Source organism: Notechis scutatus, chromosome Z (genome assembly GCF_049901735.1).
Source record: "Notechis scutatus isolate UNSWTSFEM ecotype Mainland chromosome Z, rNotScu1.2, whole genome shotgun sequence".
NCBI classification, from domain to species: Eukaryota; Metazoa; Chordata; class Lepidosauria; order Squamata; family Elapidae; genus Notechis; species Notechis scutatus.
In genome coordinates, this window is record NC_142025.1 from 51,121,281 (window position 1) to 51,148,589 (window position 27,309).

Sequence of the window (27,309 nt, forward strand, 5' to 3'; positions counted from 1 at the left end):
AGGTGTTATTTTACTGGTAACCTAAAGAGCTTGCATTAATTGACAGTGCAATCCCTGTTTATATTTCCTTCAAAATAACTCATGTAATTCGTTTTTTTAAAAAAGTTATAGCCATATAGGTTGAGAATCATAGTTGAAGGATCTTCATACGGCTCTAGCAAAGAATTTGAAAAGAATGAGACAACTTAAGAATTCGTTTAAGCTTTTTGTCTGGCAAAATTGTTAAATGAGACCTTGCCTGGGGTTTGCAGTTCACAGCAGTCTCAAACAGAGATAATGCATGCATTGCATTAGGTAACAGTCAGCAACTTTCCACCAAAGAAAATGATGCTCCAATCTGTTTCCTTAAAATACTTGGTCAAGGTGCGTTTCTCAACGTCAGCAACTTCGACCTCAACTCCCAGAGTTCCCCAGTCAAGCATGCAGAGTTTCTCAATCTCCACTACGACTTTAAAGAGGGATGCATTTCAATTCTTGGACCCACCCTACTGGCTGAGGAATTCTGGGAGTTGGAGTCCATCCCTCTTGAAAGATGAGGAACACTGCCCTATAGAAATACTTCATACAACCCGCCACCCGCCTTGTTTACAGCACAGCCAATGATCCCCCGACCCCCAGCAACCTTCATTTCTAGAAACTGCACCGCGGATCGAGAGCGGTCCCGCGAGGGGCGGAGTAAACGCATCAAGACCACGTGGGCGGTAGCGAGAGTTCTTATTCGCTGGGAGGCCTGGGCCTAGCCCACGCAGTTCTAAGTGCGCTTGCGCGAATAAGGGAATAAGTTGTCCCTGAATTCTATGAGAAGGTGGGAGGAGAAGTGCGAAGTTTGTCGGTTTGGCGTCGGGTGAATTGATGGTGGTGACTATGGCCTCCTGGCAGCTTCTTTCGACCCTGGCCGTCCTGTGTGTCTTGCTATGCATCTGTCCGACGATGGAACTGGACACGGTGTCCTCTGTGTCGCCTTTGCCAACTCCTGCTCCGTGTAAGCAAGGAGCGGTCCTGTCTCCCTGGCCCGGCGGGGTGTGTGGGGCTGCATTGCGGGAGGGAGCATGGCCCGCCGCTCAGGCTCGGCTTCCTTTCCCGCCTCATGTGCAGCTTTTCGGCGGTGGGGAGGGGGGGGAGAGAGAGAGTCCTTTTCCCTCTTCTCTTGGCGTCCATATTTCCAGAGTCCTTTCAGGATACCGGCGCTTCCCCCGTTTTCCTCTGGCCGAGAGGCGTCTTGCAGATGTGGAGAAAGAGTCCAGCCCCGTCCTACTGGCTCGGTATTTTGAGAGTCACAAACCTGATGGCTCCGGAGGTGACAAGACTCAGGAACTCTGCCTCGGGGTGTAGTCTTTTCGTACATTCGCCCCGCCCCAGGGTGTCTTGTTGGGCGTCTTTAAAAATAATCAGCTTTAATTGGACCCTCCCCTTCTGTCTTTTACAGATGAACATATCCTTTCCAGTAACCTGGTTTCCTCCTTTACTTTGACCTAAACATTTCCTTGGATACAGTTCCTTCTCTTGTGTTGACCTCCTCTGTTTACTCCACCTTCCCTGAACCTGTATTAACCCTCAAGCTTAATTAATTCATCTTAATTTCAATGAGCATCAAATGGTTACAGTTAACAGAATTTACCTGGTCCTTCAAGGTTTGGGCCTTTTCTTTTAAGAGGTTGTGGAAACGACATTCCTTTTAAAAGAAATGATGATTTAGCTGAAACTTATAGGAGCTGCCTGATTTTATTGCAGGTTGCACTTCCTATATTTTTCACAAAATAGTTGAAACTGAATTAGACAGGGTATTATGGGTTTTGAAATAAAGTATTGTTGGTATTTTAAAATGTAAGGTAAGAACAGGCATATGAGACACTTTAGGTTAAGACTAGAAGGAATTTTATTTACCTCTCAATAACATTTTTGAATTAAAATATCTCTGAAGGTGAAGTCATAGTATGAGAGTTAATCATTTTAAGTTCCAATTTACTAAATGATTTTTATTTTCTAGTAATTTGTAGCTTATTCAATCCCAACATATTCGTTTTAAAAATGCAAATTTTGAACGTTTTTCTTTTGAGTTGATGGATTAGGGCAAAGAACTCTCATTGTCATAGTCATGTGATTCGTTTGCCCTGTCTATAACAATTTTCATACATTGGTACAAAAGTTTCCAAGGTCAATGAATAGTTTCACAGTAAATGTAATTAAACACTTTATTGAAGGAAAGTTATTTTGCTGTTTCACTTCAGCTGCTTATCTTGCAAGATTTTATATTAATCAGAACATCAATATTCAGTTTGTTTGCTATTGAACAACAAAATACAGAATAATACAAATTAATTAAAAGTCAAAAAGTAAGCTAAAAGTACAGCAGGAAAAATAAATATACAGAATGACTTCTGACACTCTTCACAGCAATTATAAGAAAAACATTTTAACATGTCTTAAAGTTATGATTCTTTCTATAATTATCCTGTCTAATCAAAAGCTGCCAATAAATAAAATTATTAGCAATTCTCTTGAAGGGAAAATTAGGTCTTCCGTTAGCTATGTCTGCCGCACAACTGTTTCCTGAAAAATTAGTTCAGATTATTTTTAATGGAAAACAGACTAAATTTGACAAGTATGTACAACTTCTGTAGGACTGACACAGGCAGAAAATGGCTTGCCTGGAGCAGAAACTGAACCATGTTTGGGATGTGCAGCATTGGGAGGGAGGCAGTTGATGCAAAGGAGTAAGATTATTCCTTCATGAACCCTCATCTAGGCACAGCTCTTGAGGTGATGAATGAGAAAAACTCTGGAGAGACGTCTGTGAAGATTCTTAAATCATCCAGATCATGATTGTCCCAAAGGTGCTTTCAAAAGACAACGGGACTTTTTTTTTTTTTTAATGTTTCTCATCCAAGAAACCTTTAATTCTGAACTGAAGGAACTTCTTGTATTGGAAGTGAAATGTTTTCAAAAGAAAAAAAAATCCAGTTGCTTTTTGGAAAAAAGCACCTTGTGATTCTGGAGAGACACTGACAAGAATGCAGCAGCAGGATACAAGGGGGAGAGTGGAGCTGGCAGGGGCTGCACACATAGTGCAACTATCTTTTATTGATTGGGCAAGATGGTATTCTCCCTTGCATGGAAAAACATGTTCCACTTTGCCAGGGCTTGCTGATTGCAAATTCTTCTTTCATCTTTCACGCTCTTTTCCCAAAGCAGTCTTGCTTTATTACTCCAATTAATGACCGTACAGTGAATGACTTTGGCTTTGTCTGCCTCATCCTGCCTTTTCCCTCCCAGTGTGGCACCAGCGGAAGGATGCTCTGGGAAAGTGGCAAGCATATTGAAATCTCTGCTTCTCCCTACACATTGACTGTACATCAGTCCTTAGTTCAGTTAATTTGTGTGTCAGTGAAACCTGATCTAGAAGTCATTTAAAGTGGCTTTAGTTTTTTATAATTAAAAGTGTGTTGGGAAGGAGAGGGAAGAATTTCAGAATAAAAAAGGGGATGTTAATCTGCCTATGGCATGTGGCAGATGCAGTCCATTTTTATGTTACTCTATAGTTCTTGGGTCACAGTTTCTGCAGAAGTTTCCATTTAAATTAATAGAACTCAACTATTTAAAATACCCAAGTGAAATGTTGTAAAATATGTAAATGTAAGTTAGTTTTTAATTACTTTACAAGGAAATTTTCCTGAAATGGTTGCAGTTCTTAAGACTATTCTGTAGCTAAAAATTACTAGAAAATGCTGCTTACAAGATATAAAAAAATAAATGTTTATAGATACTATTTTCATTTTATTCTAGTTAATGTTTTTGTACAGTACTACAGATATACATTGAATATGCTTTGCAACTTAGTTTTGAGCATATTTACTATGTCACAATATGGAATTCATTATAAAATGTACTTTGCTGCTCAATAACAGTACTTTATTTAGGTGTATTTGAAATTTATATAACAAGCTTTCTAAAGCCTAGCATCCTGAAAAGCATTAGCTTTTGAAGTAGTTATACATATTTGATTCACTCTGAAATTTTGACTCTCTTGGATCTAAAAAGCTTTTGCTGCTCTATACATTTTTGTCAGAAAATTTACAACCTTCAGATTTAAACTTTCCCATGCATTTTTTTTCTTTTTTTCCAGCATGTTCTGATTTTACTGGAATGAAATGTGAAATGTGCATAAAAAATACTGCAGTAAGTATTTTCATTTTTATTTAACCAGGGGAAATTTTTATCTATTTTTTATTGTATTTTATAGGTAGGGACAGATTTTTTTTTTAAAATGTAAACATTCGTTTGATATCAGTAAATAATAGATTGTTGGCAACTGTAAGACAACAATTAGAGCTCAGTGACTTAAAGATTTTCACCCTACAATGGTGGGCTATGTGAACAAAAGAGTTGGAATGCAGAGAATATAAAGACTGCCATATTTGGACACTGAGGGATATAGATAAGAAATCCAAATTTTCAAAGAAGGGTGCAGCTGCAAGGAGAGCACAAAAGGTTTGGGATCTGGCTGGCTATAAATTATGAATTTGTATTTCTACCCCACTCAGCAGTTGTCAGCTCTCTGTTATGGTTACCATTCCCTAGTATACAGTAAAGATGCAGTTTTGAGTTACAGCTTCTTTTTATCTTTGTGGTAGCCAGCAGCTTTCTGCTGAGTTTTCAAATATAAGGAAGGTGTCATAAATATTTGGAAAAAGAAAGTATTTCATTGATGGGAATAAGCCATGGTTTGGTAATTAGTAATTGAAACTTCAAATTTATTCTTCCTATGTGGGCTCTTAATCCCTTTTTTGAAATTGTGTTAAATCACAATTTTAGTTTTACCCAGTTGGTTGTACAAGCTGTGATTTGTTAAGTACCAAATCTTAATATATTTAATTATTCATGAAGGAAAACAAAAAAGTCTGAAAGGAGGGGTGAATCAAGGACTGAGATAAATATGAGTTTGTAAATTATTTACTAAGCATGGCTTGTCATAACATGAAAGAAAAAGCTGTCTCTGAATTCTACAAATGAATGTGTTTAATGTACAGCATATATTAAAACTGAATTAAACGTGACTACAGGTAATCCTTGATTTACAACTGGTTGCTTACTAATCATTTGAAATTATATATAAAAAAAGCTACTTATGACCTAATTTTGAAATTACAATAGCTGCAAACCTCCCCAAAACCACATGCTCACATTTTGGATGCTTGGCAATTGGCTTGTCTTTACAGCTGTTTGCAACATCCCACAGTCACATGACCATGATTGTCAGTGGTCTTTGTTAGTTTTTGGTTTTTACTTCCACAGAAAACACCCATTAGGTAGACTGGATTCATACAATCACAGTATTACCTTAAACTATCTTACTATTTAATGAACATGATGTTTGCGTAACTGCAACAAAAGTTGTAAAATTGGGTTTGGCCATGTGATAACTGGGTTGACAGTTGTAATGACTTATGACTTAATCTGTGAACAATTACAGTCATAAGTTGAGGACCACCAATATTGTGTATTTTTTTAATTAAAAATGACTCTCTTGGCATGAATTCATATCACAGTTATCTCGTGTCCAGGTGAATTCTAATAATGGCTTAAAATCAATATTGATTTTTGTTTCACTTTCCTCAATTTGGATTGTGAACTATTCATGCATAAACACTTGTTTAGTTCAGATTAATATTGCAGAGGAATAATAAACTTTTATACAGAATGGCTTAATTTATAACAATGACCTTATTATTCGACTATAGCATTTATCCCAATATTTTTCCCTTGTTGTAGGATAGACATTTAATTAAAAATTCTTCTATTCTTTTGCTATAGTCAGAACTTTAGATTCAGCAAGAAAAGAGAAAGAAAAGAACAAAAGTGAGGATATATTAGAAGAGAGAAACAGTGACAAGTAGGCCAGAACATCATTGATAAAAGGAGGGTGGGAAGATCCTAACAGCAAAATACAGTCAGCGAAGCAAGAGTCACACCATGTTTCATTAATCTGGTTATGTGTCTAGGAATAAGAAATTAGGATATGAAATTGTAGAAACTTGAATAAGCAAAATTCCCCTCCTCATTCATGAGTGGGATCATTAAGGCAGGGTCCTTCAGTTGTTTGACTCCCTTTTTTTCAGGAAGCAGAACAGAACAGCTAATTGGCCTCAGAAAAGCCTGACATTGCAACAGTCAAGTAAATAGCCATTATTTTGTTAGTAATGTTTTAAAATGCTCCCTTTTCTTACTCAGCTCAAGTTAATTGTTTTACAGATGTAAATCCACTAAAGTGTGTAGAAAAAGGAAAGAAGACTGATAAAATTTTCTGATACTTCCAGCCCCAATTTTCTAATAAAAATAGTATCTATGCAGCCTGAATTTTTTTCACAAGAAGTACCTTCTAAGCCATATTGAAATTGTTAAAGCAACATAAATGTTTTAGAATCATTAAGTCCTGAATTCCTGGGATGATGAGTTATGTTGATAATTGGATGATAAATTGCAGCAGGGAAATTACTGTAGCTTTGCCAGCATTACTCTTAAGAAAGATACATCTGGATTTCATCATTGCATTGTTCATAAATGTAATTGTTAAACAGAATAATTTTATAAGTAAATCAGTATAAAGATTCTGAATTCCTGGGAAATTACATTTTAATTTCTTGGTCAGATTGGTATAAAATATATTTTTAGCTACCAAGATAAAGAATGGGAAATAATATGATGTTCTCAACTTACAAAAGAAATGGACCTTGCCTATTATGAGCATAAGCCATGATGGCTGTAAAATGGTAATCATTTGGCTAACCCAATTTTGTAACCTTTTTATAGCAATTCTTAAGTGCAGTGCCATGACCTTAAGCAAATGCTACAGTCATTCAGTGAATCAGCAATTGTTAAGGAACCCCCATTAATTGCTGTGGGTGGTTTTGCCAAAAACTGGAGGAACATGCTGATTTTTGGCAAAAGTGTAGATTACAGACCCTGTAAATAGCAATAAGTGGGAGCCAGTTGTTGAAACCCAAAATGTAGTCATGTGGTCATAGAGAAGGTGGGCCTGGCTGTCTGAACTTTACAACTTGTAACTTTTAGGGGTCCATTTAACTTTGAACATTTGCTAGTCATAAGCTGAGGACTACTTGTATTTTGGTTAATTTAAAGAAGTTGACTTACAACTATTTTAAGAACAATTTTAAGTTGTGACTGGACTGAAAAAAGTGACATGACGAATTTTCACTCTTAATGTTTGTTATAGTGTTAAGTGTTAAGATCCTGGACTTTATATTAAAAAATTCCAAAGTTTACTCCTCTCTTATGAACACTGGTTGGGTGATTGAGACAGCCACTCTTTCAGCCCAATCTACCTCAGACGGATATGGGAATATAGGAGGCAAGAGTATTATGAAAACTGTCTGGAATAGTGCAATAAAGATGGGGTGTAAATATTAAGCAATTAAGAAAAAAATTAAACTTTAAGTATTTATATAGATCAAATTGCCAGTGCTGATACTGATAATGTTGTAAAAGCATTGGTTATAACCTTGATAAAACTGCTGATTTAATAATAAGTTTGGTTCATACTTCCTCATGAACTTGTTTTTATTTTTCATTCTTTTTCCTCATAGTGTCTTTGGTGCAGTCCAAATTCTACTTGTATGGATTATCCTGTAAACAAAATAATGCCGCCATCATCATTGTGTTCACTTACGAAGTCTTACTGGGCAATATGTTGGGGTATGTAATGTTGTATATATGTTAAATTAGGACAGGCCAGAACATAATTACAATGTCATTTTGGAAGAACATTCAGTTCAGTGTCTCCTGCAAGATGGGATCATTGTTAATTTAATTGGAAAAAAATTATGGCTATCAGTATTATGTAAAACACCATAGGACAGGGGTGTCAAACTCATGTTATCATGGCAGCATCACATTCCATATCGGGACTTTTTCCCCCTTCGCTAAACTGGGTGGGGGCGGGGCCAGCACATGATGTGTCCGGACCACAAGTTTGACACCCCTGCCATAGTGGGTCAACAAACACAGTTAAAAAAATAAAATATTAAAATTCTTTAACACATCATCAGTGCCATATCAGCATTGTCTTAAAAAACACTACATAGGTTTCCTATCTGCATCTGATGGAACAGCCAGATCTTAATGGCCTTTCAGAAGGCAAGAAGGATAAAAGTCTTCCATATTTCAAAGGAGGCTGTTCCATAGGGTAGATGCAGCTACAGAAAAAAATTGTTTTCTAAGATGTGCCAGGTACAATATTTAATAGTGGGTACCTGGAGCAAACTCACCCTAACCAATCTAATGAGATAAGCAGCTGTCCTGATGAAGAGATTGTCCCTTAAATAATCTGGTCCCATGCTATATGGGACTTTACAAGTAATAACAGCACTTTGAATTTCATGCAAGAGAAAATTGGGAACTGCATTCTGAACAAGCTAAATTCTATGTAGTTTTCAAGGCCAGCACTATGTAGAGCTCATTACAGTAATCCAAACAAAAATCATTGACCATGAAATAGCATCTCATGATCCAGAAATAGGCCCAATTGGCAGAGAAGATGAATTTTTTGCAAAGGTCCCCTTGGTTACAGCTGCCGCTGTTCCTCAAGTAGGAGCTACAATTCCAGGAGGATTCCCATATTGTACACTACCTTTTACTGAGTGAGTACCCTATCAGAAGTGGAAAAAAATCTTGAGAAAGATGCCTATCACCCTCTCAACAACTTTTCTAAAAAGGAAAGGTTGGTGATGGATGACTGTTGCCCAACAAAATAACGTCCAAAGAAGGCCTCTTGAAAAAGGAGTGAATTACCATCTCCTTTCCCACCGACATGCATTAACCTCTTGGACCTTATGTGCCTTTCCCAGGGGGTCAACAAAGATGACAGATGTCACAACACAGGAACTCTGTCTACTTCTTCAGGGTCAGTTAGCTAAAAGTCGACCCAGTAATGTAGCAGAACTATTTTTCCAGTCATTCCATTGGACCTGCACAACTGGAGTTCAACCCAAAGCAAATCCTAGAGACTTTACCCAAATAGATACTTAGAAGAATCCTCATAGCAGCCCTACAAGAGTTTCCCCAATCATTCCTTGTCAAGAAAATATCGCTCATCTAAAACAGCTGTTGCCTGAGTATCTGTCGATGCAGCAAAAGTGGAGAAATACACTCTCTTCACTGTTCTGATCATAAGGAAAACCGATTTTCCTTACGATCAGAAGATTTTCACCTGCATTTAACTATGTTTTTCTTCAGGGGTGCTCAAGAGATGGCTATATAATTTCCTATCTCATAGTATCTCTGCATGTCAGGGAGTTCTGTATTTTGTATGTGTGTTTCCACTCTCCTGTGTATCTACATGAACTTGAAGTACAGAGTGAGTTGTGTACCATATGCTCTGCACTGGATCATGTGACCAGGAATGTGACAAGCTTAAAATGGAACAGTCAGCATTGGGGTGCACCGAAGTTTATTTATCTCTGCAACCTTTGGCCTGATCCAGCTTGTTTCCAAACTCAGTCTTTCTTTTGCCAACTTCTTCCCATATCAGATCTGATCTAGTTCTGTTCTGTTTTCCAATTATCTTGCTATCAGATGGACAGACACAGATAGACTCCCAATCCTCCTTAAATAATTTTCTTCCACTTTCCATTCATTTAGAAAGATATAAAGGTTTCTCCATAAGTGAAAAGATAAAGACTGATCATGCAGCCTTGGTTCTCTGGAGTAGTTCCATCACAATGAATTCTATGTAACATTTATTGTTATATCAAAACACAGCCAAGAGAAGTTTTTTGGTATGAATGTGAAACATGAAGAGAGAATGTATTCAGTGCAGGAAAATAGTTTTGTAATGACTAAATGTGGAAAATGTGTCTGATATTTGATGCAATTCTTAGGATAATCTTAGGATTATCAGGAAGGAACCTTTTAAAGATGCCCTTGTAGTCTACCCTCCCCCCCGCTTTTTTTTTTTTTTGCACAGACAAAAGAATCTTGTTCTGTATTCATCCCAGCTATGGAGCATGCCCTCTAATGTTTTTGACCCCAGTATAAATTTTTAGAAATTTGTAAGGATGCATTGCTTTTATTTCGCTTTCAAATGTTAATATGATTTTACTTTTTGTTAATATTTTTAAATTATATTTTACATTGTTATATTCAGTATTTGTCTATAATTTTGTTAACCACCTTGAAGGCTCTCCATAATAGAAAAATTGGCTGTAAATTGGATTTTACAAAAGACAAATATTGTTAAATCTATAAACGACTGTTTTATAAAAGAGGTAGTGCATTTTGTAACTACATGATATTTGTCTGGTTCATGCACTATGTTTCCCAATAGAATGGTTTGTTTTCAGCTTGGTGTGATATGCAGATTGTTCCACTCTAAATAAACTTTTTTCTTGGGATGTTCTGTGATAAGCTAAAGACAAACAAATCATGATATGGCATAGCATTAAGTATTAATGGGATCATTGTCTCAACAATGATTCCATTGATTACATAGTCTTTTTCATTTTTGTATCTCATGACATCTTCCTATTAATGTGAAATAGATGATAAATGAACACACACTGTACTGATATATGGATTATGAAAAGTGGATGACTGAACAGTCATAAATTAAACTATCTAAATTTAGCAAATAGATATTGCAGTGATAGATCACCCTTACCAGACAGGTACATAATAGTGCTTAATAAGAATGTGCCTGTAAGTATAATGGACATAAATCACTTTTTTCCCATGACAAACTCTTCTAATAGCTACCTTTTTTGTTTAACCTTTTCTAACATTTTTTTACTTCTGATTTTCAGCAAGTTTGGAAGCAATCGTCATTGCTATAGGTGTTGTAGTAGGTATCATTCTGGTGTTTATAATTTGTTGCTGCTGTTATTGCTGCCGCAGATGTCGCAGATGTCGCCGGAGGTTTGAAAGGTACACACATTTTTCTAAATAGATTTTCTTGATTATTTTTTCCTTCTGAGGAGAGAACTTTTGCGGTTTTTAGCACATTTTTTTCTTAAGGATCCAACTGTAGGTAAATCATAATGCTATCATTATAAACAATATTAGATTGTTTAGAGACATTTTAGGGAAGTTGATTGGGATTAGAACACATGCAGCAAAGGTTATTTATTCTTATTGTTTGATAGAGAAAATCCCTTCTTCTCTAACCTTTACCACAGCTTTATAGACAAAGTTGGGGTAAAAAACAATGTTGAATATGTAAAAACTGTAAGGACTAAAAATTCAAAGTTTTCATCTTAATCAAATTCCTGCTTTGTCATCAAATGCCTATGACTATTTTGTAGCTAATTTGATTCGAACAAGCAAATTCAATGAGGGAAGCCAGATTTGCTTAACAATTCACTTAACTGTGGCAAAAGAGATCATAAAATGGGGCCAAACTCACTTAACAACTATCTTGCTTACCGAGTGGAGCAAGTGGCCAGTTTTAAGTTTCTGGGTGTTACCGTAAAAGACGACCTGACCTGGGGTGCTCACATTGCAGCCCTGGTCAGAAGGGCCCAGCAGAGATTATACTACCTGAGACTTCTCAGAAAACAACAACTGAATGAAAAACTACTGGTGACCTTCTACCGCTGCCCATAGAGAGTATCTTAACTTACTGCACCTCTGTATGGTTTGCCAATTGCACAGTGGCAGATAGACAGCACTCCAGAGGGTTAACGTCATTGCCCAGAAGATCATTGGTTGCCCTCTCCCCTCTTTGGAAGAGCTTTATAGCTCCTGCTGCCTTAAGAAAGTTCAAAACATTCTCAGAGATCCATGTCGTTGTGGGTGCTTTTTTTTGAAACTATCACCATCTGGCAGATGGTACAGAATAATAAAAACAAGGACAAATATAGGCTGAAAAACAGCTTCTATCCCAGGGCAGTAGCTCTGTTGAATTCTACTGTATGGTGCAGTGTTGGTGTGCTATCGGGGTTTTCAATTCAGTGTGTGGAATGCGAAGGATGTGTGTTTCTTTATTTTCATGGTCACAATGTGCACTGAAAATGGTGTTCAATTTCGTTGTACAAGGTGCAGTGAGAATAAAGTAAAGTAACTAACTTAGCAACAGAAATTTTGGGCTCAATTGTGGTTGTAAATCAAGGACTATAATCCTATTTACACGCTAGAAAGAAAAAAATAAAAAACAATTAGGGAAAACTATGAGCAAGGGAATAGCATCTTGAATAACTACCATCTTGCATTCTCATTGAAAATGCAACAAATACAATGAAATATTATTAGACCTGAGCTCTAGGTATGATGGATTATATTACACGTATAGAGTTTTCTTTTAGCATCTTCCAGGCTTTCCCTACCTGAATAATTTTTAAAGAGTCTTTATATATAATGTTCACCCCACTCACAATTAAGTGAAAAATTGGGATGCTATAAAACTTTTACTAACATTGTTATGACCAATATGTTATTACCATATCTGTGGAGCCTTTCCGGACCTCACAGGAATTTTAGAAAATAAAATATGTGGTTGGATCTGCCCAACAATAACTTAAAAATGTAAAAATGGGATTTATGATTGCATAACCTTACCACATTTGATTTATCTATGACAAGTTTTAAAGCTGTGACTAATATTTATATTTGGCAGATGCTGTATATTAGATATTGTGTGGAGCATTTTCTTCTTTGTTCCAAATGCATGCAAGATGAAGCATACTTATAAAGTAAATATGACACTGGGTGGTTTACAACAAAATTAAAAAAAATCACAACAACACTGTGCCAGAATATTAAAACTGATCATAGCATGGGATATTAAGCCTTAGTAGAATGTCGATGGCCATAGTATATCCTAGAGAAGACAAATTTAACTTTTTCCATTTAAAAAAAGAAAATCTGCTGTTCCCATTTTCCAGAACTTTGAATATTTTTTACAGAACATTTTTTGTCAAATAAATCCACAGGTGTGTAATTTTTTTGATAGTGATATTAAACCCCATTACTTGGTACATATATTATTTCCCAGGCCTTGTTGGTTTAAATTAAATAGACTAAATCTGATATGTCCTTGAATTTTCAGGCTATAGGAGGTAGAATACATATACAGTGATGAGTTATCCCCTCTCCCTATCAGTTAAGCTGTGAAAATACCTTATGCATTAATCAGTTTTTTAAAAGCTTCCTGAATGGATCTCTCAAGATGGACTCTGGTAGCACTTAGATTACAGATAGTCCTCGGCTTACAATAATTCATTTAGTGACTGATTGAAGCTGCAATATCACTGAAAAAAGTGACATGACCATTTCAGCATCCTGATTGTCACGTGATCAAAACTCACATGGTTGGCAACTGACTCATATTTATAACTTGCAGTGTCCTGGGTCATGTTACCACCTTTTGCCATCTCTGACAAGCAAAAGCAATGGGAAAGTCTGATTCACTTAACAACCATAAATTACTAACTTAACTCCAGTGATTCACTTAACAACTGTAGCAAGAAAGGTTGTAAAATGGGGTAAAACTCATTTAACAAATATCTCACTTAGCAACAGAAATTTTGGACTCAGTCGGGGTCATAAGTCGAGGACTGCCTGTACTCATTCAATTGCCCTTATATGGAGGTTGGCCCTAAAGAAAAAAAAAACATGTAACCTACAGGTGTTGATTGACAACTATTCAGTAACTGTTTGGTGCTGAAAAAACAGTATTTATGACTAGATGTCAAAGTTTTGGCCATCCCAGCATCCCAGTGTGATCACAATCTGGGGAATTGGCAACTGGTTCACACTTAAAATAGTTGTTGCATTCTTTAACCATGTGATTGCCATTTCCAATCTCCTTTTCTGGCTCCCCACAGTCAAAATCAATGGGGCAGCCAGTTGGGGAAATCGCAGCACGCTCTTTCTAGCATGCACTTATGCAGCACAGCAGCCCCCCCTCCATATCCCACATACACTCACCACAAACCTCCCGCCTTGCTTGATAGTACTCATTTGCCTGCCTATTTGTAAACCACCAAAACCTTGTGACTTCCTGCTGGCTTCCCCATTCACTTTCTCGGAAGCTAGCAGGAAGCTGCAAGTCATGTCACATGAATTCTAGCTTAACAATCCATGATCCTCGCTTAACAACAACAAGAAGGTAGTGATTAATGTCACTAAGTGATGCAGTCACATGCCGTGGTTCTTTATGACTCTGTCGCTTGATGGAAATTCCAGTCCCTATTGGTATTGTAAACTTTACATACAATATTAAATACAAACTTGTTGAGAAAACTAATCTTTAAACTACACTTACATACCAATAAACCACGTCAAATGTCCTGTAGATCATTTTTATTAAATGTATAAATTAATGACATTTAATCTTTTACATAAAGTGTCCACTGGATGTCAGTATTCTTTCTTGAAATGGTCAAAGTATTGTAGTAGTAAATGAAATGTCCTATTTTGTCTAACAAATCAAAAGTTAATAGCTAAGAAATATTTATTTTTCTATTGATCCTTTTTCACACTTGTTTTTCCATGTGAATTGAAAGTAGAGAATGGTCACTATTTCTACTTAATAAAAAAATAAATTCGGTAATACTTGCTGGATTCATTATTCAGTTTGCCATTTCAGGTATCCTGACAAATCATCCATTTTGAATGTATGAGAGAATATAAGATGAGGTTCATTTTTATATAAAACAAATCACTTTACTATATCTAGAGTACATTAAATCTGAATTTAATCAGTTTAAGTTTAATTTAATTTAAGAATTGAATTAAAATTTTAGGATGAAATGTGAATTTAGTAGCATTTCATAATGTGGGATTGAGATACACCTGATCAGTAAAGTCAGTAAAGCATGCCCCCTTTACATATTACTTCTGATTAGCTTGCAGTTTGTAAAGGGGCATGCTTTGAGGCTGTAAAATTAAAAATGTTATAAGTTCTGTAATTTAATGCCACCTGACATATAGTTGTTCTGAAATGTTCACAAATTTTTTCTCATTTCAGGAGAGTAACCAGTGAAGAAGAAGAAACATTTATTGGAGATCAGGAAGAAAAACGACTGCAATATGCTCAGCGGTAAGTTTGGAAATTTTTGCTATCTTAGCCAATCTTAAGTATTTGGCTACAGAAATATTATTAGGTTGCAGAAACAGAAAAGGAATCCTGATGCCTTTCAGCCTGTCTTTAGTGAAAGGCTTTGAGCTTCAAAATAGTTTTTTGGCTTGCTGCAAGCAAGGATCCAAGTTTATTGCTGGTCACAAGGAGAAGTGTGGCAGGAAATAAATTGCTATTCATTGGTTGAAATGGGCTATTCATTGGTTGAAATTCTGCCAATATCTCTGCCATAGTACTGCTTTTTATAGGTAGTCCTTGAGTTACAACTAATTATTTAACAAGCTTTTAAAGTGACTATGAAAAAAGTGACTTTGACTGTTGTCTCAGAATCCCTGTGGTCATGTATCAAAATTTGGGCCCTTGGCAACCAGCATGTATGATAGTTGCTGCATGTCACATGATCACTATTTTTAACCAGCAAAGGTTTTCAAAATGAATGGAAAAAGCCAGGTTTTGTTTAATGACTGCATGGTTTGCCTAACCACCACAGTGATTAGTTTAATGAGTGCCTTGCTTAGCAAAAAAAGTTCTGGTCCCAACTGTGGTCGTAAGTCAAGAAATACTCTCTGTATTCTGCCGGAATTCAGTTCTGTATAAAAAGTAAGGAAAAATAAAAAAAATTATGTGTATGCATTGCAGAGATTGCACTGGTTGACTAGGATTGATCAGATGCACAGCAAAAACTCTATTTACTACTTTTCATATTTTTCTGCCATTTACCTCCCTCGCAAATAGTCAATGCCTGGGTATTTACAAGATACCTTTTCTGTTGCAAACCTTTGCAGCCATTCCTATCTGTCAGAGGGGAATGCCCAATTGTTTGGAAATGCCCAATTGTTAATCTGGAATGAAGAATAAAACCTCTTCTATTGCTTGTGGGCTATGGAACAAACTCCCTTGGAAGTTAAACATTGCTTCCTTCTTTCCACATATAGAAAAATTGAAAAGAGACAGCTCTTTCATTAAGCTTTTAATTATTAATTGAGCATGTTAACAATTGTAGTTTTTAAGAATTTTTTTAAAATTTTGGTAGCCACACTGAAAATATGGTAGAAATCCAGTATAGAACTCCAATATAGAAATCAAATAAATACATTCTTAAAATACATGCCTTATCTAGGGGCTTCAATATTGTACAGTTTTAAAAAACTCATGTACATAAGAATCACAGACAAATATACATAAAGTCTAGTGAAATATAATTCATTTTTAAACAAAGTTGCAGAAATGTCCATTGGCTTTACAGAACAAGAGCCATCTGGATAAGCATTTTGTCTCCCTGATAATATTTAAAATGATAGAGAGACCTTCACATGAAGGCTTGATGTGGAGTGGAACAAGTGGCCAGTTTTTAAGTTTCTGGGTGTTACCATAAAAGAGGACCTGACCTGGGGTGCTCACATTGCAGCACTGGTCAAAAGGGCCCAGCAGAGATTATACTACCTGAGACTTCTCAGAAAACAACAACTGAATGAAAAACTGCTTGTGACCTTCTACCGCTGCCCATAAAGAGTATCTTAACCTACTGTACCTCTGTATGGTTTGCCAATTGCACAGTGGCACATAGGACAGCACTCCAGAGGGTTAACATAATTGCCCAGAAGATCATTGGTTGCCCTCTCCCCTCTTTGGAAGAGCTTTATAGCTCCTGCTGCCTTAAGAAAGTTCAAAACATTCTCAAAGATCCATCTCATCTGGCCATCCTTTTTTTGAACTATTACCATTTGGCAGACGGTACAGAATAATAAAAACAAGCACAAATAGGCTGAAAAACAGCTTCAATCCCAGGGCAGTAGCTCTTTTGAATTCTGCTGTATAGTGCAGTGTTGGAGGTTTCTGGTTCAATGTGTGAAGGGTGAAGGATGTGTGTTTGTGTTTATGGTCATGATGTGCACTGAAGATGGTGTTTGATTTTGTTGCACGAGGTGCAATGACAATAAAGTAAACTAAACTAAATGGGAACTCTTACTCACTTTTCCAAGAGACTGTTAAAATAACAAATAAAATGCCTACTTATGAAGGCATTAAAAAAGCTAACTGAACCCAATCAAAGAAGGGACAAGCTTAAGGATAGGTTTAGGTTTATTCCAAATGAAGTGAAGCCCATTAGGATGTAAATGGAAAGAAGAAAAATTTGAGAAACCATGTCTTTTTGGAACTAAAAATGAATAAAATCTCCAGAGGCAATAATGCCTTGTTTCTTTCTATATATTTCCATCACTAATCATATATTGGCTGTTGTGTGACATATTTCTTTCTGAAGGATGAATTGCTTCCTTAATTCAGCATCTTACCTTCTACTTTTTAACTCTACAGCTGCAATAGATAGAGAAGAGAGATCCAAGAAGTGCGTGTTTGTGTAAAATTAAACATTTACTATCTTTATTTTGAAATTATTTAATAACCAGTACTTTAAATTTTATCTTAACGTCCACTTGTAGCCAAATAGGTGACATAGCAATGGTCTATATTAGGGTACCAAGAAATGCTTATGACTGCTGGCTGCTGCAATCTGGATTAGCTGTAAACTTCCAAAGGGTCTTCAAGAGCAGCGCATATACATTATGTTGCAGTAATCTAGGCAAGAGGTAAATTAGATTACAGGCAGTCCTCAACTTATGAGTACAATTGAGCCCAAAATTTCTGTCTCTAAGTGAATTTTTACTACCTTTTACTCCCTTTTTTGCCACAGTTGTTAAGTGAATCATTGCATTTGTTAAATTAGTAACATGGTTATTAAGTGAATCTGGTTTCCCCATTGACTTTGCTTGTCACAAGGTCGCAAAAGGTGGTGATAACATAATCCCAGGACACTGCAACTGTCATGAGTCAATTGCCAAGTGTCTGTTTTGATCATGTGACCATAGGGAATGTTGCAGTGGTCATAAAGTATAAGAAACGGTCATAAGTCACTTTTTAGGTGCTGTTGTAACTTTGAGTAATCACTAAATGAACTGTTGTAAGTTTGAGGACTACCTGTAGCCGCTCCATAGCAGTATCAATTTCAGTCTTCTTCTAAAATGCAAAATAATCTCCATTAGAAGTCAAAACAAGAATGCCTTGTATTTTCTTTTCACTGTCCACTTTCATAAATAGCAATGGCACTTAGACTTATAGACTGCTTCACAGCTCTCTTTGAGCAGTTTACAAATGTCAGCATCTTGCCCCCAACATTCTGGGTCCTCATTTTACCTACTCGGAAGGACAGAAAGCTAACTCAGCCGTGAGACAGTCAGGATTGAACTCTTGGCAATGGGTAGTTTGCCTGCAATACAGGTAATCCTCGATTTACTACCATAATGGAGCCAAACATTTGTGTTGTTAAGTGAGTTCTGCCCCATTTTACCTTTCTAGCTACATCTGTTAGTGAATAATTGCAGTTGTTAAGTTAGTAACATGATTATTAAATGTTCTGGCTTCCCCATTGACTTTGCTGGTCAGTAGGTCGAAAAAGCTGTTCATGTCATGTGACACTGCCACTGTCATAAATATGACCCAGTTGCTAAGTATCCAAATTTTGCATTACATGACCCTAGAGATGCTGTAACAGTTGTAAGTCTGAAAAATGGTCATAAGTCACTATTTTCAGTGCCGTTGCAACTTTGAATGGTCACTAAACAAACTGTTGTGAGCCAAGGACTACCTATACTACATTCTAACACTGCCATTATGGGTCAATAAAAGCCAACATTAGGCAAGTATTTATTCTCATGAAGTGGATCACAAGGTTGCTTTTTATAATCTTCAGAACAATAGCAGAAATTATTTACATTTTTTTATCTTAAATAAAAGTGCAATTATAATGTGGGGATTGCAGTCCAGAGATCAGTTAGATATAACTAAATTCAAGAAAGAATTTATGATGAATCTATCCAGTAAACCCTATGGGAATTAAACAGATATCACTGCTATTCTAAGTCAGAGGTATGGATGTCTTTTGGTTCCTCTTAAGCCAAACAAAATTTATTGTTGGCTTTGAGCTGTTTGTTTACAACAGATCTCTTGCAGTCCTTTCAATTTTAGCTACTGAGATTATCAGTCCCAGGGAAGTTCATTAAAAGGAGTTGATTGAAAACTAGGAAAAATATTCTGAAATATTCTGCTGTAGAAGGTAATACAGTATTATATTTACTGACATTTTCTTAATCTTCCTGTAAAGTGCCATAATTCAGAACTTAATTTGTTTTACCTTCAAAGAAAACTTTCATTTTACAAACCATTATATATGCTAAAATTTAAAGTTTGGTTGGTACTCATACCACATTCGTTATGTGTGCTCAATCATTGGAAATCAATACAGATAAAATTTGGAGGAGGGAAAACAACTTTGAACTGAGGATAGATTCAAATGCTGCAGAAGTATTTACAGATATGAAAATCACACTGCAATATCAGATATATTGTAACTTACTATATAGTTGATAATTGAACTTATGGATAGAAATGACTAGATGTAATCCATTTTCCCTAGTAATAGCTATGCAGAATATTATTAGTTAGCACTGGTTTGTCATTTTTATTTTACAATCATCATCTTAAGTATTCACTGTATTCTCTAATATGTTAATAATATTTGCAGGAGACATGAAAGAAGAGCGAAATATGATGAACTACGCAAAAAATATGGTATGTATAACATAATTTCCATCTGCAGCTTTTTATCTCAACAGTGTTTGTAAGCATGATATGTAAATTCTGTTTAGCAAGGAAAATGGCTGATTACTGGAACCTCTTATTTAATTTGTTCCTATATCATTAGTGTTTTGCAGTGCAATTTGTGAAATTGTGAGGTTAAGCAGTTTTCCTGCGTCATTAGACATTCTGCTTGTAAAGTGTTGGGCAGGTTTAACCAATATCTCTTCATGCATATCATTTAATGCCTGAATACAGTTTTCTAGTCCACGTTAACTGTTGAGGTTAAATGTTTGCCTTTGGCATAAGATTAATCCAATGTAGTACATTCAAAATTTTGACCGCATTCACATATCACATATAATTAGCATGATATATAATCAGTTAATGTGTAATTGGTTTTAGGACAATGAAACACAATTTAAAAAAAATAGATTGATGTATTTGTATGTTTTCACTAGTAAGCGCCATACCATGGGTTAATATAAAGCCATGCTTTGCATGCATGCAAAAATATCCAATTTTGTCTTGTTTGGTGCATTTTTTAAAAAATGAAGGGCAAGCTTTGAATACTAACACCAAAAGGTTGGTTAGCTATTTTAATGCTTCAGGCCTATTTAATTGTGAATGTGTCAGTTGCTTGGTATGGAAAAAAATAGAAATAAAGAAATAAATATTATTGACCCATCAGTGGCATATACAACCCAGCTATTAAAAGCATAAGGAACAGTTTACCATAAATTAAAATAAGTGACTTGTGTTTCACCTGGATACAGAAGAATAAAATAAGCAGTTGCTTACTCTATTTTGCAAAAGGAATTCTCTCTCATATATATGCATGAATGCATAATAGAAGGGAAATAATTGCTAACACATTTCTAAATTAAGATGACTGCAGACTTGTTTTGTTAGGGGGAAAAATCATTCTCCCTCCACCACCCCCTTTTTAACTTCTTTCTCCATTTAAATGGTAATTATACATTGATAATGCATTCCATGTGTCCCTCACTCTGGCTGTGGTCCTTTGGGGGGTGGGGGGAAAGAATGCAGCAGCACTTCGAAAGTGGACTGCTCCACATGAGTGGTTTCTTTGTGCAAGGATTTGTCAGTCTTTTTCCCATATATTCTTGAATGAATATACTTTGCCCAAATTCTACTTTCATTGCTAAATGAAACTAAGGATTTGGGTTTTTTAGAAATATATTTGTATTCTTGTACATTCCAGAAGAAAAATGCAATGTTTTCCATAATTTTCTTTAGACTGAAAACTTGTTACAGAATAGAGTAAGCATCAATAGAAAGGAATGGAATATTAGCAGCTGACGGTTGATCAGTAAGGTCCCTGGTGCTCTGTGAGTTTTCTTGCAGATATTTCATCACCAAATTAGGTAATATCAGTACAACAACCAAGGTCAAAGAGTACCAAGGTCCCATGTGTTATTGATAGACTATGGTTCGGTTTTTACTCTCAAAAGCTACAATTTTCTCAATATTGTAGGAGTAAAAATCCCAAAATATTTGTGATGAGCCAGACTGGGAATGGATTCAAAGAAAACACTAGTACAGGTGGGCCTTATATTATGATGGCAACTGGGATAATGTGGTCATAAAGCAGAATAATATGTGGCCACACTGCTTAATAATGGCAATCCCTGCCCCCACTTAGCCATTGCTAAGTGAAGACCATGGGTCATTAGGTGAGCATTTCCTTCCTGCCAGGTTTCAACAACCCAAAGCAATGGGAAAGCCCGCAGGAAATCCCAGGTGACTTTGAAGTAGGCTGGGAGGCAGGTAAGTGGCTGCTGTTGAGGGTGCACAAGTGGTGAGGGAGACATACAATCTCAACAAGGCTTGGTAACAGTCTGTAAATGGCTGGAGAGGTTGCACAAGTAGCTGAGGAGGCACGGTGTGAGGTTCAGGAGGGTGCACAAAGGTGTACAGGGGGCACATGGTGTGCAGGGGGCCTTGAAGTGGGTGCATGGGTGGGAGAAACTTATCCAAATAGATTTTGACCTTCTCTGCCAGCTTCCCCATTGACTTTACTTAGAAAGATTGCAAATTGCAGTCACATGACTACAGGGTACTGCAACCATTGTAAGTGCAAGCCTGTTGCATAGATTGTGATCATTTGACTATGGGGGTTCTAGGATGGCCTGAAATTCAAAGAACATTGGTAAGCACCAATAATCCAGCATAATTTTAACTTCAAGCAGCCATGAACAAGTTAACCAAGTAACTACCAATACATTAGGTGTTTCCCATTTCCTATTATCTCCCCTGAAAATGATTTGGAAACACACCATGTAATGACATAACACAAGTTGAAGGGATATTATCATAACAGGGCAGACCAAACTGACATGAGTTTGTTGTTTTTAATAACAACCTCATATTTGTAGAGAATTCCCTTAATCATTAATTCTGTCTTTTCTGTGGAAGTTTCCCCTTTCTAGAGTTGTTTATAATTGTATGCATTCTATCATGAATGTAATATTTTCAATAGTCTTGTATTTTTTTTAAATTATGCAATGTATAATGAGGCATAGGAATAGGATATCATATTTGATATTATACACGTATGTCTGCATTTGCAAATATGAACATTAGAATGAAGTTTACAGCATGAATATTCACTACAATTATCTCTGCAACTTACTGATTAAAATCTTGTTCGTCCTTGACATTAAAGATAGGACTTAGTGCAACAGAAGCACTCCATAAATGCCCTTCCTGCATTGTGTTATGATTGCCCTTTAAACTGTATTGATACTGCCATTGTCCCACTTATCCTGCAATGCCATAAATTGTTATGTAAGCACCATATGCCAATCTCAATTGCTCATTTAACTGGTGAGCAATTTGGTTAGTTATATACACAGGGAAACTTCTTCCTGTCTGGGAAGCACTCTGCCTTGATTAAAATTTTTGATGGATGATGAATGACTTACGCTTTGGATTAACTTGAAGGATGGTTTGAAGGCTTCTAGACTTTAATTGGGATTAGGATTTAGCATTTTTTTACAGTTTAATGCACAGATGCCCATTTTTTTTATTCCACGGAACTTAAGCTAAACTACACTTAGTAGGAACTAAAAATCTGTCTATGAAAATATCCTTTGAGATGCTAGACATATTTCTAGTAGTCAGTTTTTCTATTTTGAATAGAAAATTAATTTTATGTATTATGACAAATCCTTTTAAGTGGGATAAATTTGTACAGTAAAAATCAGTATGTCTCTGTTACTGGGCATTACTGAATTATAGTAACCTCATTTCTATTTCATTTATTTTTTTATTCAACTTATAACCCTCAAATAATTTTAGGCAATGTACAGCATCATGAAATAAAACGAGAGTAAACAAAAGTCAAAACTGTAGTGTTATCTTGGGGATAGGGATGGTAACAGCTAAAGAATAAAATCCTGGTTTCTGCTCAGGGTCCCAAATCAATTGTTCCAGAGCCAGTGGAAAGAACCTCAGTGGCGGACTTTCCTAAATAACATCAGGTTAGGACTGTGTGGACCTCAGGAGATAGAACACTATCCAATAGGGCAGATATGGACACTGAAAAACATATCTCCAAACCCCCATGAGATTAGTGTTAAATGATGGCATAGAACAGGCCCACATTATTAGTTCTAATAAAGTGGACAGACATAACAGTAGAGGAGTAGCTCCCACAGATAAGCAGGCCCAAAACTGTGAAAGGCTTCATAGAAAGTGATCAGCACCTTGAACTTTTGCCCAGAAGCCTATTGACAGTTAGTGCAGCTGAACCAAAGTGACTTCAGAACCATTTATTCTAATGCATTCTTTACCAAGCGTAGCTTATGGTTTTCAAAAACAGCCCTACACATAGTTCATTGCAAATATTCAACCGTAAAGCATAATTATTTAATTATTAATAATTATGCATAAAGGATAAGAAGCCTCTGTGGCGCAGTGGTTAGGGTGCAGTACTGCAAGCTACTTCTGCAGCCAGCTGCCTACAATTTAGCAGTTCAAATCTCATCAGGCTCAAGGTTGACTCAGCCTTCCATCCTTCCGAGGTGAGTAAAATGAGGACCCAAATTGTTGGGAGCAATATGCTGACTCTGTAAACTGCTTAGAGAGGGCTGTGAAGCACTATAAAGCGGTATATAAGTCTAAGTGCTGTTGCTATTGTTATAAGTGACCAGGAAGAGGACCTTCCAATCTGCTAAAGACGGACATTTGATGCACAAAATGGATCTATAGAAAAACGCTTCTGACTAGAGCTGCTAACTGCTCCTTGAGCAAGAGTCAAGTCTAGGAAAAGTCCCACCTGTACAGCAGCAGCAGTTCTATCTGGGAAACTGCAATTCCATCAATATGTAAAGTTAGATAGTTTCTGGAAATGGGGAACCCTTGAATTTTCTGTCACTTAGTCTAGCTAGGGTTGAGCCCAGGTTTGTTTTTCTCCTTTCAGTCATTAACAAGAAGGCACAGAGGCAGGAATTTCATAGTATCTCATGGTTATCCTGGCTTCAAGATGATGGGATAACCTCTGCATATGGATGAAACCTGACTTGGTGCTTGCAATTGTAGAAATAATATATGAGGAGAGCATCAAGATACAAGAAGCCTTACAAACAAAGAGTCTTGGGATAGATTTCTTCTTCCACCATCTGGAAATGACCTGGAGAAAGGAGGAGATCCACTGCAAGATAGTGTTGCCACATCCAGTTATAAAGATGTGCCAGAAGAATACCACAATATCAGAGGTCACACAGATCAACCAAGCCTTGGAGAGTTAAACTCCCTTTATCTCAGTGCTAAGAGAGGCTGTCAACCAGCACTTTCTGTTTGCGGTTATGACTAAAAATACCCCTTGTTTTATATTCATACAGAAATTGGGATGTTCCATTCTTAATAGTTATTAGCCACCATGTTCAGCAAAGGACAATTCTGTAATCTCTACCTTAATAATTTCTTGTAATTTTATCTTTTAGGTCTGCTCCAGGATTCCGACCATCCCTATAGTAGATATGAAAATGAATGAAAAAATAGTACTGCTGCCTTAAAACGAAACATTGTTTTCATTGCACCAAATTTGTACATAAATATTCGGTAGAACTTAATGTTTATTTTGATTTTTTTTTCCTCCTCTTTTTGGAAACAACAGTATTATATTTGCATCTAATGATTCTAGTAAAAAATTACTTGGGTTTCTTTTCCCCCTACAAAAAAAAAAACTAAAAACTAGAGGAGTGCAAGTTTGAGATAGAAAACCCATTTACTTTTTCTTAAACTTCACAGACTTCGGAGGTGGGGGTTGGAGAAACAATACTGTCATCTTTTCCATGCTGCTAAATAAAGAGGCTCTTTAAATCTGTGTCAAGTAGGTGTTGGCAAGTATTTGACACTGCAGAGGTGAGGTATCACATAATCATAGCTTACACCATCTTCATGTTAATAGAATGCAAAGGGTGTAAGCGAAAGAAGCTATCACTAAGCAATGGCCTTAACTGAAGGAATGTGATCTGGTGTTATTGGCTAGCTGGTACCTTCAGCACCATCCGATTCTTGAATATGGCCTCTTAATGACAGCAGCCTGCCACAGTGTCTCGTGCTAAACTTCTTGAAACCGGCTTTTTCAACTCTTTAAACATCTTGATTGCACTGGGTTATATCGTTCCTGATCCTTTGTACTTAAGGAGAGACCAACGAAGTGAACACTTGACTTAAAAAAAAAATTAAAAAGATGGTAAAAACCTGCAGTATTATGTCAAAAATCTGCTAGCTATTTATGCATGTGTTAACAGTTTTCCTTTGATCTCTGTACATTCATAGATTGTGTTGAAAAGTCGTCTTGATTCATTCCTCAAGCAATTATCTTTCTAATGTACAAGAATTATCCATTTACCTTTTCTAATGTACAAACCTTTTTGTATATATTTCTGTCTGTATATAATCATTCCTAACATCTATCAGAGAAGATATTTCCAATGTATTGTTACTGTATACTTAAAATAGAACCACTAAACAGTGGCTGTTTCAGTGCACTGTGCTTCAGATTTGAAGAGAAGATAATGCTTTGAAGCTCATGGATGTTCCTCTTCAGGGCTTTTCAGACCAACTGTGTATTTTGTGTGGATCATGTACATAACCTTCACAGCTGTACCAGCATCCCAAGGTCAATCTCTGCTTTTAGCAACAGTTCAGTTGGTAGGGACATATGCATCCATGTACACTCAAAAGTACATTTTTCTTTTTACATTCATAGCACAGCATAGCTGCTTTATTTAGATATCCATAGTTAAAACTGTTTTTCTTCTTAAGCAGGGAAGAAAGATGATCTAATAAAGATTAAAATTGCTTCATAGTAAACATTGCATAGCAATTTGAAAATGGTGGAAAATAGGGTGCTTCAGTAGAATACTTTTCTTTTTCAGAAGAACTGAACAGCTATAACATTCTATTGTGGGTAAAATTCCTCCTTTGTATTTAACAAACCTACATGCTGAAGTTTCCTAAACAAAACTCTGAAAACTAGGACTCATTAATCTTTTATTCATCATGAAGATGTGAACAACAGTTTTCCCATATCAAATTTGCTTTGCAGAGTTGAATGGTTTTTAAGAAATAGTGTGAAAAGGGGGCATGTTGAGCCAAAGGAAGAACAGTCTTGTGTTAATTGAAGTCTTCACTCAATCAAATACAATGTAAGGCCATCAGTGAGATTTAACAGATCAATTGTGTATTTCCACCTGGATGCGACATCTTAAGCTAGAACAACAGACATTTACTACTTTACAAACTTTTTGAAACAGTTCAACATATCATCCCAAATTGTTTGTAAAGCCATTATTTCTCACCTTATTTAAACCAGATTTGTGATTTTTGAGGACTTGTAGTTTTGGATACTATTTCTGTAGTGAGTTCTCACTGGAGATATCTTGTGAAGGTGGAAGCTGCATGTGGAAATATATATTTTTATTTGATCTGAACAGTTAATTGGACTGCTAGCAACTTCTGTTAGGTATCTGATGGGTAAATATTTATTTGAGCTATTTTGTGAATGATTAATGTGAAAATGTAATTGCACCTTCTGCTTTTGAGTGCCATATTAGCCTTGCTGTTTAGTATTCCCCTTTTCTCTGGACAACCATCTATGTAGATTATCTCAGGATAATTGTAAATCCATCAAGGATCATGGAAATTTTGCATCAATAACTTTAAAAAGTTTCAAGATGTGTAAAGTTTAGGCTTTTGTATCTAGATATGATATGTGTACTACTGGAGGATATCTTTTTGTGTTTTGTAATTAACATGGAAATTGCATTAATTAAAAATGGTATATTGCATTATTATTTTGTTGGATTATCACTATAATGAATTAAGGATATGATTCTGCCTATCTTTACATGAAATCATTTAATTGAATCTTGAATTCTATTTTACCCATGAGAGAAGGAAAACCAAAACAACTCACAGCTAAAGGGGATTCTGCTGACAGAAATGCAGAAGTGACTGATTCCACTTTTAGAAACCTTTCATACTATCTCCCTCCTCATAGCGGTGTCCCCAATCATTGGGAACTCCACCCTTTCATCAGTTTTCAATTTTTT

General features: G+C 36.2%; 1 protein-coding gene across 2 annotated transcripts; it reads left to right on the top strand.

The window, feature by feature from the left end:
- Nucleotides 1–740: 740 nt before the first annotated feature.
- On the top strand, nucleotides 741–27,048 carry PTTG1IP2 (PTTG1IP family member 2). 2 transcript variants are annotated; one of them, XM_026686414.2, is made up of 7 exons: nucleotides 741–982; nucleotides 4,124–4,176; nucleotides 7,602–7,710; nucleotides 10,815–10,935; nucleotides 14,978–15,049; nucleotides 19,668–19,714; nucleotides 24,691–27,048. In XM_026686414.2, exons 1-7 carry the CDS (start codon nucleotides 853–855, stop codon nucleotides 24,738–24,740), a joined length of 582 nt encoding a protein of 193 aa, XP_026542199.1. In that variant the 5' UTR covers nucleotides 741–852; the 3' UTR covers nucleotides 24,741–27,048. The 2 variants fall into 2 exon arrangements, with proteins under 2 accessions (XP_026542199.1, XP_087801998.1); XM_087945872.1 differs by having other exon boundaries at nucleotides 746–982; nucleotides 10,815–10,926.
- The last annotated feature ends 261 nt before the right edge of the window (nucleotides 27,049–27,309 follow it).

Excerpts from the sequence above, each read along its gene's own strand:
- PTTG1IP2 (XM_026686414.2), top strand. The coding sequence starts at position 853 with ATGGTGGTGACTATGGCCTCCTGGCAGCTTCTTTCGACCCTGGCCGTC. Across the intron at positions 4,177-7,601 it reads TGTGCATAAAAAATACTGCA|TGTCTTTGGTGCAGTCCAAA; the intron begins GTAAGTATTTTC and ends TTTTCCTCATAG. Across the intron at positions 19,715-24,690 it reads TGAACTACGCAAAAAATATG|GTCTGCTCCAGGATTCCGAC; the intron begins GTATGTATAACA and ends TTTATCTTTTAG.